The 17662-nt window shown below is 38.0% G+C and overlaps 1 protein-coding gene across 1 annotated transcript in view; it reads left to right on the top strand.

Moving 5' to 3' along the window:
• WWOX (WW domain containing oxidoreductase) overlaps positions 1–8600 on the top strand; it is a gene marked incomplete at both ends in the record, with an annotated part of 124742 nt that extends 116142 nt beyond the window's left edge. The window contains 2 exons of the mRNA XM_008935220.1: positions 4441–4626; positions 8336–8600. Coding sequence (XP_008933468.1) covers positions 4441–4626; positions 8336–8600 — 451 coding nt within the window. The remainder of the gene's footprint in view (positions 1–4440; positions 4627–8335) is intronic.
• Positions 8601–17662: the final 9062 nt, after the last annotated feature.

The following is a 17662-nucleotide window of genomic DNA, read 5'->3' as shown; positions in this document are numbered from 1 at the left end:
TATTCTTGAGTCTCAGGCATGCTGTGAAGGACAAGAAACAGTGACTTCATGCTATGATGGAGCAGTTCATGTTGAAGCCCTAGTGTACACTTAGATTGTAGTGGTAGACCATGTTACCTCACTTAGTGTCATGTAAGTCACTGACTGAAGTCATTTTAAGGAGACATGGGGTTGAATTTTCAAAACACTATGCAGGTTTTTAACTCTACAGTGTTTCCAGAAATACCAAGTAGACATCATGCTTAGAGGGAGCAGCTTGGTAATGTTGGTACCAGGACTAAACACAAAAGAACGTTTTCCTTTACTGCTGACATTTTTTTGTTGGCCTTAGCTGTGCCTTTGATGTAGAATTACAAACTATTTTAAACTGAGAGATGAATTTTTTGTTTCCTTGGGCTCGAGAGGAAGCCTAACGTACATCGCAGCGATGTTTTTAATGAACTTGTGAAAGCAAGGTCATAGTTCTGCTATCACTTAAAAATGCTCCTGTCATAAAGCAAAGCTGTAGTGCCAGATGTGTGGTGTGAATTGTCATGGATCTTAAAAATTTTGTTCCTGCATAATGACATGTTCAGTGATATAGATCTCTGCACCATTGAGATTAGAATCTGTCATCTGTGGCTGAAATCCATAACTCTCTGGTGGCTGTTACATAAGTAAACTCATGCATTTCCTGGTGTGTAAACGTCCAGGTCACAAAATCTGTAATGAAAATTTTCAATAATTGGACCTTTGTTAACAGTCTGGCGAGAGACACCGATAGCTTAATGGACATGGATCCAAAGCTGAGGGGTGGTTCCTTCTGAGCTGAAGTGAAGCACAACAGCAGTAGCTGCTGATACAGCCCTTTGGGTTTCTTTTCTGTGCTGTTTCCTAGAGACATCAGTTTTTAATCATTTAAAACGACTAATGCTAATGAAAAATAAAGGCATTCTAAACGGGAGATATTAACTTTTCAGTGTGATATCAGTTTAAAATGTCTCTGTATTTGTTTTTATATTTCTTCATAGATTTTTCTAATAGAATATTGTAAATACTTTTAATAATACAGTCTCTTTATTAAATTACTTACACTTCAAAACACTAGAAAATGTTGTTTGAAAAATACAAATTTAATGAAAAGGACCAAAACATCATTTTATTTCTTTTATAAAATCCAGTTAAATGCCCTAACAACCTAGAAGTGACTACAGTTTATAGTTTTATAATTCTGTAATACTAATTTTAATTAATTGAGCTGACAGATTTAGGTATAGAGTGCGTATTTTGCCTCTGGTAGTTATTGTGTAATTAGTATTAATGAAGAGGACTACAGTTGGATAGGTGGAATATAGTTTTTGTTCATATGTGAGGCCTTTCTCTCTTACTGTGGTATGCTGCATCGTAGTACATCTGAAAATTATAAAAATAGAATTACAAACTTTTAAGAATTGCCATGTTGGCTTTTCCAGGGAATGGCAATGGTATTTTTTGTATTACAGCTGTACTTGTGCTTCTGTTCTCACACAGAAGGCTCTTATATAAGAAATTGCAATCTGTGTTGAAGAAACTTGTTCCTTCTTCCCAGCAGATTACAAATCTGTAAATTAATCCTTGCTAGAGCTTCTCAAACTTTCAGAAGAGATGACAAAGTCATAGAATCATGGAATTGTTCTGGTTGGAAGACACCTTTGAGATCATCAAGTCCAACCATTAACCCAGCACTAAACCAGCCAGGTCACCACTAAATCACGTCCTTAAGCACATCTACATGTCTTCTCTCAAGTTTCATGAGGCTTTCTTTTCTTCTTGAACAGGCAAAATGAACCTGAGTTTTAAATTTGTTGATAGAATATGGCTCAGATGGTTGGGTACCTTTTAAAAAATACAATCTTGCATATCCTAGTAAATATTCTGCTTGTGCTGTGAGGCTGCAAAGATGAAAAAAAACCTGCCTTTTTTGCAAGTTGGTTTGAACAGAAAGAGAGAACCTTGCTTTTAAAAGGACAGTCCCTCTTTATCATCCATTTCTTTTGCAAGCATAGTATGTATTTGAAGATATTATGCGTTTGTCACTGACCAAAAGGCAAATCAGAAATCCAGCACTTCAGAAAATGAGCTTCCTAAAGTACACAGATGTTTCCTAGTGCTTCTGAAGCTTTTTGTTAAAATTTTCCAAGCTGGCACAGGTACAGATACTGGATTGTTAACTTCTTATTAAAAGCAGACTACACTAGTAACTTCCCAGTGGGCTTGAAATTGAAATTTATTTTAGTAAGGAAATACAGCCTACTGTTTATGTCGATGCTTATGCAGCTCTTTCAGTATTCACATAAGGTGCATTCGATTCCCCCAGAAATGTTTTTTTTTAAAAAAAAAACTGGGCTATCAAAATCAGGGGGTTTCAAACATGCCTGAAGGAATCTAATTACTTAGGTTTGTTTGACAACTTTGGGCTTCGTGTTTCACATCCTTTTCCAAAATTCCTTTTGCAGATGCTCAGACTTACAGTATATGTGTCCTTCAACCATGTAGGAAAATGATCTGACTCTGGGTCTCCTGTTTTCTTTTGTGTGCAGGGCTGTGAGGAAGTATTTGGAAAGAACAGAGGGAAAGTAGATATTATTCCTAGTTGTGCTTCATTTGTTATCTTCAGAATTAGAGTTTGTGTTGGGTTGTTGATTTTGTATCATGTGGTTTAGCCAATTGCAATAAAGACATAATAGGCTGGAGTGGGCTAAACAAACAAATGTGACAGATCTTAATATTGTAGTATTAGGACATCACAGGTATTAGTGCATGGTTAATGTGGTAACGAAGGGCATTGGTTTGGCCATCATTGTTTTGTGTGACCTTTCTTATTTAATTATATCAGAGCCAGGGATGCCAGATGCAGACTCTAAAGTCTGAAGTTCCTAGTGCAGGTACACTTTCTGCATCAGACTGGATCAAGGACAAGAATATACTGAGAGTGCTAAGGTTTCCTTAGATAAAATCCAGCAAATGTAGATCTGTCTGAGGTCCAAGAACTAGAGTCTTTGCTGTGTTTCACAAGTTTTGGAAAAAAAACCAAGCTAGAACAGAAGGAGTGTTTGTCCTTGATCTTGCTGTAGCAATTGGAAAGGCTGCAAGGTGTGTAGCATCCTGAGATTACAGTGGAGATGTCAAGGAATTTGAAGTTTTCTGGACCTAATTTTTGAACAAGAGAGGTATGTGATAGATTAAGTTCTTTTCTAGCTCAGATTGGTAGACTCTTACTGGTAGCAAAGCAAGTTAGAAATGCTTCATTTCAAATTCTTTCATCGTGGCATTTCTATTTAATCTGGGTTAGCTGAGTTCACTGAGGAAGGATTCTGTCTCAAGGATCTCAGATATATATAGTGTGCAGTTTTTCCACTGAAGATTACAGCTTCTGGGTGATGTTTTTATTTTTCCACTCAGTCTTTATCAACTTATATTTTTTTAGCAGTATATTTTACAAGCTGCAGAAGTATAAAACGTAGGCATATGTCTGTTGGATAGTGCCTATTTCTTATCCACTTCCTCCCTAACAATTGTGCAGATGTCATGAGTAGGTGTAAACCCCACATAAGAAAATTATAAGAGTTGCTCCTCCCCTAGGAAGTTTATTTTCTAAATGCACCAGAAGGAGACTGTTTTCTGATAAGCAACTGGGAGAACACTTGATAGTGTTGAGGTGTCTCTGGTGAGCTGCCCATGCATGTTGGCCATCCATCCACTGATCACTATTGTGAATATTCAGGACATATGAAGCTTGCTATGGTCTTTTTGACTCTCAAGATGCAGAAGTGTTACCATTTTGCTTGGTGTTTTTGAAGAAAGTGGAAAAGCTTTGTGGTCTCGCTCCGGTAGGCATCTTGAACTGACACATTGTGGTGTGCTGATTTATTAAAGTAGATTTGGACAGTGAGAAACAAAACCAGCACCTTCTTCTCCCTGCCTACCCTTTCCCCAGGCTCCGGTCCTTCATCCCGGCTCGTCCACTCGCCCCACGCTGGGCGATGCTGGAGGACGAGGAGTTGTGCTCGGTGCACAGCAGCTCCTCTCTGCGGCTCCTGCCTCCCAGGCTTTTCCCCTGCAGTGCTGGATCCTCTCCCCAGGGGCAGCCCTCGGGATCCACCCGCCCGGCATGGGCTCGGCGGGCCGGCTGCAGGGAGCTCCCGGCTGTGTGCCCGGAGCCCCGCGTCCCCTCTGCCGTCCCTCTCCGTGTGCAGGCCGCTGTTTGTGTCCTGCCGCTCCCCTCACTGCTCCCCACCAGGAGCCTTTGGCCCTTTCTTCAGGGCGCGGCCCCAACGAGGGCCCGAGCTGCCCACACCTCCACCCGAGACACCTCGGCCCGGTTCAGGAATGACACATGTGACATCTATTATGTAATAACACGTATTTTGTTGAGATTTCTTTCTCCCGGGTCGATTTTATTCTGTACTTCTGACTGCTCAGGCCTCTCCACATACTGATCTGCAACGCCGCCGTGTTCGGTGTTCCCTGGTCCTTGACGGAGGATGACCTGGAGTCCACCTTCCAAGTGAACCACCTGGGACACTTCTATCTTGTCCGGCTTCTGGAAGATGTTTTACGTCGGTCATCCCCCGCCAGGGTTGTGATTGTGTCCTCCGAATCACACAGGTTGGTGAATGTTACCAAGATTTAGCTGAAATCTTTAATCCTTAGAGCATAAAACAGTTATGGCAGAACTGCAGAAGTTTTTGAAAATGAAAGGCCTTGCTCTGAAGCATTTGTGTTTGAATAATCTTTTTAAAAATAGAAGCATTACTAATGCCTGTGGATGTTACTGGATTTGACTCTGTTGCTGGATAAAGTGTGTTCTAGTTTTATAACAGTATGTAGGTATTTTTTGATCATTCTTTGTATGAATGCAGATTTTCACTGCATTTCAGACCGCTCATTGATTTTGTGAGGAGATGGAATAATAATTGATTCAATCTGAATGGCATGACCTATATTGATTTGTCATTCAACAACTTCAACATCTTACCGAGAAGAATGTGCAGTTATTTTAGCAGGAGAAACAATGCAATTAAAAACTGCTAGATGAAATCCAATTGTTTTATAATGAGAAATTAGGGAATTCAATGCAGACATTAGCTGTATAATTGTAAAATGGGAAGTAGTGTAGTTAATACATATTAGAAATCTGGCCATGCTTCTTTTGGTGAATTTTTTAATTAAAATGTTAGATGCTCGTCTTTTCTACTGCCAGGAGAAGTACAGCTGGCAAAAAAAAATGTTGATGAGGTTTGTCTTATTTCAGACATGTTTGCAGTGTTTGTGTTAATAACTGAAGAGATGGATTTGATTTAAATAAAGTTCCTTGTGCAAATGCATGCCCAAGTCTGCATTTTAGGAGGCACAAACCACTTACTGCCTCCTGATTTAGTTCAGGGATTGCAGGATTAGACCTATAACGTCCAGTTTAAAACATTACTGTTGATTTCAATTTCACATTTGGTCATGTGTAATAGCTCTTGCAAACCAAAAGGAAAAATGTGTGAGTGGTGTATTTTTTTTTTTTTCCCACCTTCATATTTCTGAAATGTTTTAGTGACCCAGAATGAAGCTTATTTTTTTAATCATGTTTCCATAAAATGTAACCCCAGGGACCTAGTAGAGAGAGACCAGCCAAGGGTCGGTCTGAAACCTTTATCACTTCCAAACACAGGGGCTTATGGTATAAATGACATACTGCAGATAGATTTACTTTTACCATTTTAAATTTATGATGGCTGAAATGAAAGGAAGCAATAGAAAATGCCAGTAATAATCCTCCCCGGTGTTAAAAGACATGAAATGTCTAGTAATTAGGTGGTAACAAAATCTGGACATCCTTATCTTTGCAAATCACACCAGGTCTGTGAAAGCAAGTAGCAGGGTCCTGTTAGGAGTGAGGGAGGCTACTGCAGGGCAGGCAAGATAACTCTAGAAATAAATCTGCCAACTCCAATCACTTGCCAGATGTGGAGGGCACAACGGGATACGTATAAATGAGCTGTTATTTAATGGGAGATTATGCTGAATTGTCAGCTGCTTGTTCTCCTTTGTAAGTTTGTATCTCTGATAGTATTTTAAATGACATCTTTGTTTTTCACTGTATCAAGTGTGATGTGTAACTAGAGCTCACATCTCTGGACATCTTTATCTCTGTTTTTGAAAACATTTTTTAAAGTGCTGATCAATAGGATCAGCCCAGTTCTGTAGAAGTCCATCCAAAAATAATAACAGTGTGTGTTTGAATAAAATAATCAACATAACTAGTATATTTTCCTTTTTTTTTTTTTGTTGTTTGTTTGTTTGTTGTTGTAAGACGTCTACTTCATGTATTATGGCATATCTTAGCACTTAAAACTGATCAGTGTAAATTACTGTGCTTTCTCCTCCCAGTCTATTTAATGGCAAGAAGTTGATGGAAGGAGTTAGTTTAGATGTTAGGTAGGAGTACTTTCTGACCTACTTGAGAACTCTGAGCCTTAAACTATGTTGTAAAACAGAAGTGTTGGTATCTAATTACTTCAATAAACCTTGGCTGAATCTTTTCACTGGAGTCAAGACCCCCTGTTAGGGGAAAACTAAAGGCCCATGTTTGCAGAAAATATTACACTAGACTGCTCCAAGGCAAAATATTTATTTGCCTCTCTGGTTTTTTGTTCGTTTCTAGTTACTTCTTTGGATTCAGCAGAAATGAATTCTGTTTAAATTAAGCTTTTGGGTACTTTAAGCACATCATATTAAAATCAGAATAATAAGTAGGTTGACTTTCCTTCTGTCTTTATATCTGTGTTGTTAATTTGATTGTACAGCCCTTATCCTGAATTCATTGAGATTGCTGACATAAGGAATATTGACTCACATAAGCACTCTTGCAGGACAGGACTCAAAATATGCCACTGTGTTTCCATTACACACGATACACAAAGTATTTTATTTATAGATTATTTTTGGTGCCATAATTTATTACTTGAGAAATGAATATGGGAAATTCCTCTCAGAATAGTCCTGTTAATTTCAGAAATGTGATTTATCTAACCGAAAATTATGAAAGAGAAATTTTGTTGTTGAAATTGAAAGGCTAATTCTGCTAGATAGAGAACATCCTGCATTCCTCTTGACTTCAAACACTGTAGTTGCTTTTCTCTGAGTGTATTATAATTCTGCTCACAGAATGGATGTAGAAATTCCAGCTGATCTCTTCATTTCTGGGCATGACATGCAAAATTAGTAAAGATATTTTAAAACATTTTTCTAGTGTGTGCTATAATTATGTTTATCCCCGTTCTCCCCAGCTGATTCTGAAAACTGTGTGTTAAAAAGAGCTTGCTAAACCCTTTTTATTTTTAGTAGCTCTTCTGAATGAAATAGATCTGTAACTAAATGTAGTATTATTTCCTAATATTAGGTTATACCAGTAAATTAATGGATTAAATTGTAAAGGTTGGGGTGAAAAATGTTATATGGAAACTTCCTTTCATTCATCTAAATATCTTTAAAGCATTCACTACTTTGTTACTAAAAAAAAAAAAAAAAAGAAGGAAAGAAACAAACAGCTGGTGTTTAATGACTCTGTCAGACCCAATTAAAAAACATCAACTAGTTACTTTGATTTGTGTTCAGCCATGCCATGGGTATACTTAAAAACATTATACTCTGCCAGAACTCATTTTGGCTTTGTTTACATTTATCTTTTAAACATATAAGACTATTGATGGCATGTTACCAAGGTTATAACCCCTTTATATTCATCAATTTTTAATCTAAAAGAGAGTCTAAGAGGCAGTTAGTCTCTTCCATAGTTACTTGAACACTTAAATGAAAGTGTGCAGTATGTGAAGACTGGATGAAATAATCAGGGGAAGGGAAGAAGGGGCAATGAAAGGATGTTGCTTTTTTCCTGCTTCTAATGTAGTTATTTTATCCTACATTATTTCTACCAGGCTGCTTGTGCTTTCATGAATCTGTGGCAAAATCTTTTTTTTTTTTTTTTGGCTATTTAAAATAAATTTATTTTTAAGTTGCATGCAATGCCTGTTAATTATGAAAACCTTTTTTCACTTGTTTTTATTCATCCTTTGCTTTTGCTACTTATTCAGTAATTTTACTGCTATATTATATGGCACTATTCCTCATGTCTCCGGCATTTTCCAGTAGATGGTTTCAACTGCTAAAGAAGCTGTTGTTTTATTCTGGTTCTGTTGTTTTATTCTGGTTCTGTTGTTTTATTCTGGTTCTGGCCAAGTTCTTTTCTGTTGCCTACATTTTCCATTGTTACTGGTGAGAGCGAAATTAACTCTGGGATATCTAAGGCATATTTACTGTTTTTTAGATTTATAGATATTAAAGACTCCTCTGGAAAACTTGATCTCAGCCTGCTTTCTCCATCTAAGAAGGAGTATTGGGCTATGTTGGCCTACAACCGTTCCAAGCTTTGCAATATACTGTTCTCCAACGAGCTGAACCGACGCCTCTCTCCCCACGGGGTGACCTCCAACTCAGTGCATCCTGGAAACATGATTTACTCCTCCATTCATCGTAACTGGTGGGTGTATACCCTGCTGTTTACCTTGGCTCGACCTTTCACCAAGTCCATGGTAAGTGAATAACTTCCAGTATTTTACACATCTTCATTTTTCAAATCAGGGGGGCTAAACTTATAAAAATCCAGATGCCTGTATCTGCTTTGACCTTTTATAGCTACGACCCTGATTTTAATGACAAACATTGTGCCAAGATAGCACTCTAGAAGAGAATTCTTCAACCATTTTAGATTAACTTTGTCAATATTCACTAAAGGTACCTTGTTAGATGGGTAGCATGTCTTCTTTGTTTGAATATGTGATTTTTACTGTGATTAAGGTAGTTTTACATCTTAGGTGTGGGAGAGTGTAGAGTTATTTCTGGGCTCGGTATATGTAAAACGTCCAAAAATTGTTTTGGTTTTTAAGTGGAATATGCTTGACTGCATTTTTTTATGTAAACAGATGCTCTAGTTAGAAAAGATACTACAGACATTATTAATAGCTGAGGGAAAGTGCTTTCATTGGTAAAAGCACCTTCATTCATATTTAAAAAAAAAAACCAAAACAACTTTATTGATTCCTACAAAGCACTGAAGGCAAGGGGTGTTTTCCCTTTTTCTCTTCTGGACTTTAGTCTGGAACCATGATGGAACAGAAGGCTATGCAGTTCTTTCAACATTATGAGGCTTCATTGTATAAAAATTTTCAGCATCTCTAGCACTTGGAGGGGGTTACCCTGGAACCTCTTACCCAGATCGCTTATAAGGAGCCCAAAGTACATTTTTAGGCACAGGAAGACATGTACTTCATTGAGAACTGGCTTCCTTTAACCATATTGGCTGTTTTTCATCCCTTATTCCCTTTAACCATATTGACTGTTTTTCATCCCTTATTCCCTGACAAAGAAGGATATTCCCAAAAGGGGAGCAAGGAGAGGGAGTCTCCCTTGAATATTTGCAGCTACAAATCAGGGAAATGAAAATACTCATATGCTTGCAGAACTCACCTAGCCATTGGAATTTGTACAAGCCCAAACCAGGCCCCTTCTACAGAAGACTTCACAACTGACAAGAGTGGTTGTGGTGTAATGTAACTAGTAAGCTGTCTCCCAGAGCTGGTGATGCAGACCAAATTAATTGTTGTTTTTTTTTTTTAAATAAAAAGCAGAGAAGGAATTGTTGAGGCAGAGGGATCCATCCTTACATAGCTTTATCTACCATGTGACCTATAGTAGCTGAGCAAATTAGTGGTGCAATTTGTATGTATAGCTGCACAAAAAATGTTTGCTTATACATTTCATTATCATTGAGATAATGAAATTAGTTTGAATTTATGCTGGGGTAATATTTGGAAAACATGTCTTACAGTGTTTGAAACTCTGCTAATATGTCAAAAAATGAACAGCTTCTTGAACAATACTGGGTATTCAGTATGAGCCATGGAGCAAAAATGCAAACACTGCTCTTGTGCACTGACACTGTGTTAGTTAGGAGAGTCTTCACATCTCTAACCTCTGCCTGCAGTTTGCAGCCTGTACATATGCAGAACCTCTTTATGTCCATGAGACTGGTAAGTGAGCGTTCTGGCACCCTGGGACAAGTAATGTCTTTTAACAGCATGTTTTTGACCAGGACCTTTAAAACCATGTCTCTGATGTGTTAGGGATCGTTTCTAAAACAAATTCTTGAAGTTCTCCTGAGAATGAATAAGTGAATGTTATCAATGTCCCATGAAAAGGATTTAATCTGTGGAACTTTTATGAATTGTTAGTTTTATTTGCTCTGACATATTTTCACAAAGGAACCTTTTGTGTTTGTTTCCCAGATAATCTGATCCTCTAAGGTACAAAATAAAACACTGGAGTTCATTTTGAATTCTTTAAAACAATTGATAGGTTTTTTTTATAGTATCTATTTATTTATGAGTGGTATGATATAGTATATATAGTACAAAAAATTATCACTACTGAATAATAGTGCAAGCCAAATGATTCCAGTAAGCCCTTCATGTTTGTATGGATTTCACTGAGGGGACTTGAATGTTATGATGGAGGGTATGGTTTGAGAGGGACAGCAGTTTTATAACTCGTGTTCTCATAGGATTGTGTTCCCCTGAACTTGACCAACGTTTCGTTCGTCAGCAAAGCTAGAACAGTGCCTCTTCCTGGGTATGGAAACAAGCTGAGCTGAAATTCCCAACATCAGCATTATAAGAGATTTTCTATTCTAAGATTTTTTATGAAACAAATAATTTGCTGCTTCTTGTCTGGGGGGGATTGTGCTGTCACCAACCTGGAACAGACTTTGTTGAGGATCTTTTTGTGGGCTTCCTCTGTGTATTTTTATGACAGCTCCCCCTAGAGCTTAGACGAGTGTTTTGGTCAGAATACTGGGTGTGTATCTTCCAGCTTGGAGCTGCAGTCCCAAGGCTGTGAACTGTGTGTTCCTCCATTTTGCAAGGTTGTCTGCTTTGCACAATGCAGCAGCATTGAAAGGAGCTGCAGCTGAGCTGCGTCCATAACAAAAGCTGAGAGATCTGTGCCCAGGTTGTGTGGAGAGAGGTAAGGTTTGTCAGGTCAGGCAAGGTGCCACGCAGTTGTGCCTGTACCAGTTTTGATCTCTGAGGTGGTAGCTCTAGCTGCTCCAGCAGCATGGTGGTATCTGAAGAGCCTAATCCTTTTGGAGCCAGTTTGGAACTCTTTGCCACGTTTTGAGCTGTAGGGGCTCCTGGAGTCTGTATAGATGCATGCATATATGTGCATATATATATATCTACACACACAGAGAGACTGCAGCTGCACAGACATGATTCTAACTGGGGCCTTCTCATATTAGTGTAATAAAAGTTTCTAATAAAAAGTAATTTCATCTTTAATTTTTATTTCACAAAAATAGATTTCACTAGATGTTCTGAGAGTGGTGGATACCTCAGAAATAATACTCTAAATACTTTTGGAAACTTTGATGCTAGATGCAGGAGAAAATGAGAAAATGCATTTGTTTCCCTACTATTTTTTTCCAGAACAATATAATTCTTATATTCCATCTTGGCTGCAAGTTGCTACTGAGAAATGAATCTTCACACTTTTGATTTAGTTGTCTGTGGTACTTATAAAATAATCTTTTTAAGGTTTATTTACTAGAAATCATAACAGTTTAGTGGTTAACTAGTTTTATTTCTGACACTGAAGAAATATATACTGTGTATCTGAAATATATATATTTAAATGTAGTTGTTCAGTTGAGTGTTGAATAGCTCCTCATCTTTGGTCGGTGAGGATGCAGCATTTTCTTCAGAAGTGCAAGCTATAGCATCCTGTGAGTCACTGTTTTGGGGAGGGGTCAGGCACCTCTGGTTGCGGTGCTTGGGATCTTCAGCATGGTGGAATTTACCTTAGGGAACACTACAGCAGCTGTTCAGTTTCAGCTGATTCCCCCAAGCCCTGAGGATCTGTATTCTCATATCACACTCTTACCTGCTTGCTGTTGTTTGCTGAGGCTACGATAACTTGATTTTGGTAAATTAGGACACTAAGAAGTCAGTCTGTTTATAAGTTTCTACTTAAACAAAAGGTTTGCAGATCACTTAGAATCTGGTTTTACTAAAAAGCCAACCATACTTAGGTAGAGTTTGTCTGTCTTTAAAGTGTGAGGCTATTAGAGGCATAATTTTAGTTGCTTCTGCAAACGCTCAGACTTTACTGCAAGTAGAAATGCAGCTTGACATTTTCCAAAGCTGTTTTATGAGTGACGACCATGTTACAGCTGTGCTGTGCTTGTGCTGGTGACAGTGAACTAACTCCTCCACTGACTCACAGAGAGCTGTCTGCTCAGCTTTTCAAACGACACAATATTTGAAACACTGATAGTTGTAGTATACAGGAAGAACTTTTGTTAAGTAAAGCACTGGAAACTGAAAGACTGTTCCTTTTCCCCCCCCCCCACCTCTTTTCAAGATCTACAGTCTACAAGGATTTGCTAGACAGGAATGGAGAATAAGAAGTTGTTGGGTTTTTTTGTAGAAAGTGACAGTTGCAAATAATTACCAGTTTATTATGGTAGTAACTGTAGCTCCACTAATGTTCAAAGTGCCTCCCTTTTACTCACCACTATATAGTTACTCAGTAAATTGGAGACATTTATAGTATAATTAAATGTAAATGGAAACAAGCGGCCACTGTAAATAACAGATTGGAGGTGAGACTCTGAAAGTAACAGGCCACGTACATGCGTAGCTGGTGTGATCCAAGGCTTCAGGGTTTTGCCTCCTTGGCCTTTAATTCTACTTTTTTTTTTCTTTTGACTGCTCTTCTTTCATGCTAGTCCACTTTCCTTTTGCCTTCGCTCTCCCTCTTCCTCTTTCCTTATCTCTCCTTGAAAGTTGGCTCAAGAACAGTTTGACTAAGTTGTTTCTTTTGTTTTAAAGTAATGTTAGTCATTGAGAATATATCTGATTTGTTACTATTTACATACAAGATTAAAATTAAATACATTTATTGTAAATTTTGAGCTTACACTGAGTATGTTATTTAGTGTCACCCCCAGGTGATTTTGTGAGTGTACAAAGGCATATAAAATTAGAAGCAGAGTGCCATTATCACACACTTGTGATAGTCTTACATGGAATCAAATATTTTTGTTGGCAGGTAACAAAGCAGAAAGAATATCATGTGTTAGAGTAGCAAGAGCTTAACAGATGTTTCAGCAAACTGAATTTTCAAATCTTTTTACATTAAGAAAGGGCTAGGGTTTGGAGAAGTTCTGAGACTATTGGGTTACATTTCCTGTTGCAGTGTAAAGCCAGCCATTGTGCTAGACTTCTAGCAGATGTGTTACCCCTTTTAACGGCTGGGAATAAAACATTGGGATTGTTGCTGAGATATAAATTACAACTAGAAGAGCTCAACCTGCCCTTAATAGCAGGACTGGTACTTGAACTGCTCTTCTATTCTTTCTTCCTCCCCCAAAGACAGTAGCTTTTCAGAATTGCATTTTATATTTAAAGTATTTGCTATTGCGGATTAAAAGGAATATTTTTAAGTGCTCCAAACTCTTCTGCCTTAGATTTACATAAAACAAAGAATTCTTGTAATTCTTCTGTTACCCCAGGAGTGTTTTAGGCAGTTGGCATGTATTGCAGTGCTCATCTAGGCAGAAGGAAGCCCCTGTGTCTACAAATGCTTCACTAGTTAATACTTTTGCCGTGTGTTGGAGGTGTCTAAATTTAAATGTCATGTGATGATTTGCACTCATACCTAACATCAACTCAGAGATACTATTCTGGCAAGAAATGAATCTGCACCTATAGGAGTGACTTTATTCTACCTAATGACCACATCTGTTTGCTTTTGATAGAAGCCCAAAAGAGGCCTTGCAGTCTCATCATCTCTTCTCTTTCTTCCCTGTTCCTTGCTAAAGAAGCTGGAATAACCCTTAATGCTAGGGATACTATTCCCTCCCTAAGTAAACATTTTTTTGCTGTCCAAAGATCTGTGTGGGCTGTGTTGAGTTGATGTTGGCTTCCTTCACTGAATTCACAGTTCAGGCCAAATTCTGCCCTTGCCTGTGCATGTTCAACTCCAAGAGCAGTCGTGGGCAGGGTGGGTACGTGTGTGTTTCAGCATAGAATTTGGCCTGTATTTCCTCCCTAAGACATTCCTGAAAATGCACTGGGGTTTCTTGAAAAGCAACAGGCAGCTTTTTTTTCAAAAGAGCCTCACAGTTTAAATTTGATCAAAATGTCAGTTTCTTTTCTCAAATTGAGTTTTGGGCAGGAAGGGAGAATGAAAGGGGACTATCTATCTGCTGGACATTAGCAGTTGCTGTAGAGTTGTGTGGAAATCTCATATCCAGTTCTTCCATTTCGTGGATTAACGCCTAATGTGTAAATGCTCTCTTTTAACACACTGGTTTGTGGACTCTTACCTCTAGTAACATGGAAGGACAGTTACTTCACTGAACCTTGATAGCATCTGCTTCCTGGCAGAGTACTATTACTTAAATTGACTCAATTGGGTAAAAGGAAATAAAGCATATGTGGAAGAATATTTTGGTTGTTTTTAATAGGATGGTAAAGACATGCCTCCAATGTAGTTGCTATTCAGTTTGGAAGGATTGTGCAAAAATTTATCTACGCACTTAGAATTTCTGTGTCCTATCTAGTAATGTAATATAAGCTAGTTTATTATGAAACTTACATTTAACTGGTACATATTTTAACTTACTCCTAAAATAAATGTAGCGTGAAATATGAGGGCAAATTAAATCTGTCTCCCATAACCTACACCACAGGAATGGAAAGTCTTTATGAAAACGTATCCACGTGCCAAACAGAACAACACAGGGTCTCAATGTGCAGAGTGGTGCTTGGGGGGAGCCATGAGCATGGAATTTGCTGTGTCCAACACACCCCCACAGCTGTTTCTGGAGCAGCTCTCTTAAGTCCTATAGTTTTGTGGAGGAAGTAAGGAATTTCTTCCTCTCTTGCTAGATCTTTGTAGAATTCCAGAATGCCCTGCCAAGTATTTGGGCTGTAAGGCAGGGAGCCATTTGGTCCATAATGTTTTATATTACATGTAATTAAATTAGAAATTGAAATTAAAAAGTACAGTTACCTATTTTTCAGCCTGAAAAATCCTTCTTGGATTAGAAAGCTATAAATACACCTTGTGGAATGTCTGCATACAGGTCTGAATTTCCCACACATGCTAATCTCCTGTGCAACCTCACATCCAGCCCTGTCTGATACCTTATCATCTCCTGCCTGGACTCTGCAGAAGATTGGCCTGATAGGCATTTAACAGCATAGAACAGAGCAGCTTTTTCTGAAACTTGCAGAAAGTCAGTCTTGAATTCAGTTATTTTAACTTCTTGGTTCAGATTGTTACGCTGTCTAGAAACAGACCTCCTTATTGACTCATATGTGTGTGTGTTTATCAGATCTGTGGGTATAAGCTGCTTTACAAATAAAATAATGAGTGCTTAACTAAAGGTTTTTTATATTAAATCCTTTTTATTTTTGCACTCTAGCATGGTACATCTGTAATTTCTTTCTTGTCTGAAGGTCCCAGATTTCCTTTCACTGTTTTTCCTGTGTTCTTTTGCAGTCCTCCAAAGAAAATCGCAAGTTTCTTTTTCCTTATTCTTATTCCTTCTTTTTTACTCACCATCTCTTGCAGAGCTGAACTGCCATGGTGTCTCTGAGGTGTTGTGCAGCATTGACCTGATAGAAACAGCTAAACAGGACATTTAGCCTTTTTTAATCACTTTACCTTACTTTTTTTATGTCACTACTATACATGCTCTTAGGAATTTGCCTCATTGTTGTGGTAATGTTCTCGAGATCTTTCTCATACTGAAACATCATCATTTGCTTTATTTGCTGCAGGAATCGATTATCTACTGCGATAACTGAAAACAAGTAAGGGATTGATTTGCCATGGGAAAAGATGACTCAAGTTTAGAACTGTGACTTTGAAGAGACTGTAAAAAAAGATTTTTGTAGGTGCTCAGGTAGTGAAATTCAGAACTTTCAAAAGACTTGAAATGCTGAGTTTCTGAGAGTTTTTTGACTCTTGTGTTTGCATTTATTTTGCATATTGCTATACAAGTATTATATATATATTATGTACATATATATATATTTATATATTATGTACAGGTATTCTTTTTTTCAGTGTTGAGTATTACAGAGAGATATGGAAGTAGGATGAAAATTTAAAGCTTGTGGAAAAAAAAAATACATGTTCTCCATATGAGAGTCTGTATTTTCACAGTGCTCTGTGAAAAATTATTTTAATGTTTTTATTATCTTTTTTTTAAGGAAGAAAACAGATAACAGCAGTACTAGATAATATTCTGAATGTGTGTGTACAACCTCCTGGCCTCTCTTCTGACTGATGAGATGTATGTTCTCTCAAAAGTGGGTGTGTGCTACTTTGCCATATAGAAGTAATGTTAAAACTCTGGTTATGGGCAGGTTTGCAGTGATTCTGGATTTGTAGCCACACACAAAACAATTTTCTTGTGTGGTTTACATAAATCTAATATTTTTTGACAAGCGTTGCTAAGAAAACAGCAAAGCATTTATCATACAGCTTTGTTAAAAGTAAGAGATTGGGTAAGAGAATGTAAGGAAAAATACACAGTGAGGAACTTTTCTGAATGTGTAACATAGGTGAGATGTATAAACCAGGAGGTAAATGTGCATGTTCCTGTTCTTCTCCTCTCTTTAGCTAACAGCAGTAACTTTTGCTGGGAGTAAGCTAGGTTAACATTTACTGATTCCCTGTATAAACAGGCAAGTGAACTTAAAATGTCTTGAAGATCTTTTTAAAAACTGAAACAGATTGCTGCTACTTATTTTCATGCCCTTCTTTGGTGCTGGTACAAGCACGTGGCTCTTAACTTTGGAAAATGCAGCTATGATTTAAACCAGTTTTATGATATGTGCCAGCCTAGATCTTCTTACTCTATCTCTGATCTAAGGCAGTAACTCTTACTTTTGCTGCTGGTCTCCCTTTGCCCACTCTTAAACACTCTTCTGATTTGGCTAGTATGTTGTTCTATTAATGATTTTTCAAAGGTCTGGTAAACAGAAGGGATTTTTGTAAAAATACTTCTGTACTTCTTGCGTAATAAGGGTTTAATCTTTGGTGACTTTGCAGCCTAGCTAGAAATAAAAATTGCTGGTTGACATTATCACCATTGCTGAAGAGCAAATGCAGGTGAGCCCCAAAGTCTTCCAGTGCCTTTTGCTTTCCTGTAGAGCCCACAGGGTGCCCCTCACAGCACCCCAGAGCCTTCTGGTTACACTTACTGCAGATGAGGCAGCTCAACCCTGCCCATGACCCCACAGTTTCTCATCTGTGTGCCTGAGCAAGGTCACTTAGACAGTTTGCTGTAAATAACATAGTAGGACCCAGACCTCCTTAGTTAGCAGCTAGCACATAAATCACAGGATTATTCATTTTCCTTAATAACAGCAGAGTGATAGAGGTAACATTTTTATGAATAACTATAATCAAAAGCAGAACCAATGCACTCTAGTTCATTTATAATGATCCAGTGATCTGTTGCTAGCATTCTAGAAAGATAGTCTCAAGTATTCACAGTGATAAAACTTGAGTTTTTAGC

The sequence above is a fragment of the Merops nubicus genome, unplaced genomic scaffold (assembly GCF_000691845.1).
Source record: "Merops nubicus isolate BGI_N331 unplaced genomic scaffold, ASM69184v1 scaffold4112, whole genome shotgun sequence".
In the NCBI taxonomy this organism is placed as follows: domain Eukaryota; kingdom Metazoa; phylum Chordata; class Aves; order Coraciiformes; family Meropidae; genus Merops; species Merops nubicus.
The sequence above is the reverse complement of the archived record's forward strand: the minus strand, read 5'-3'. Positions and strand labels throughout refer to the sequence as shown.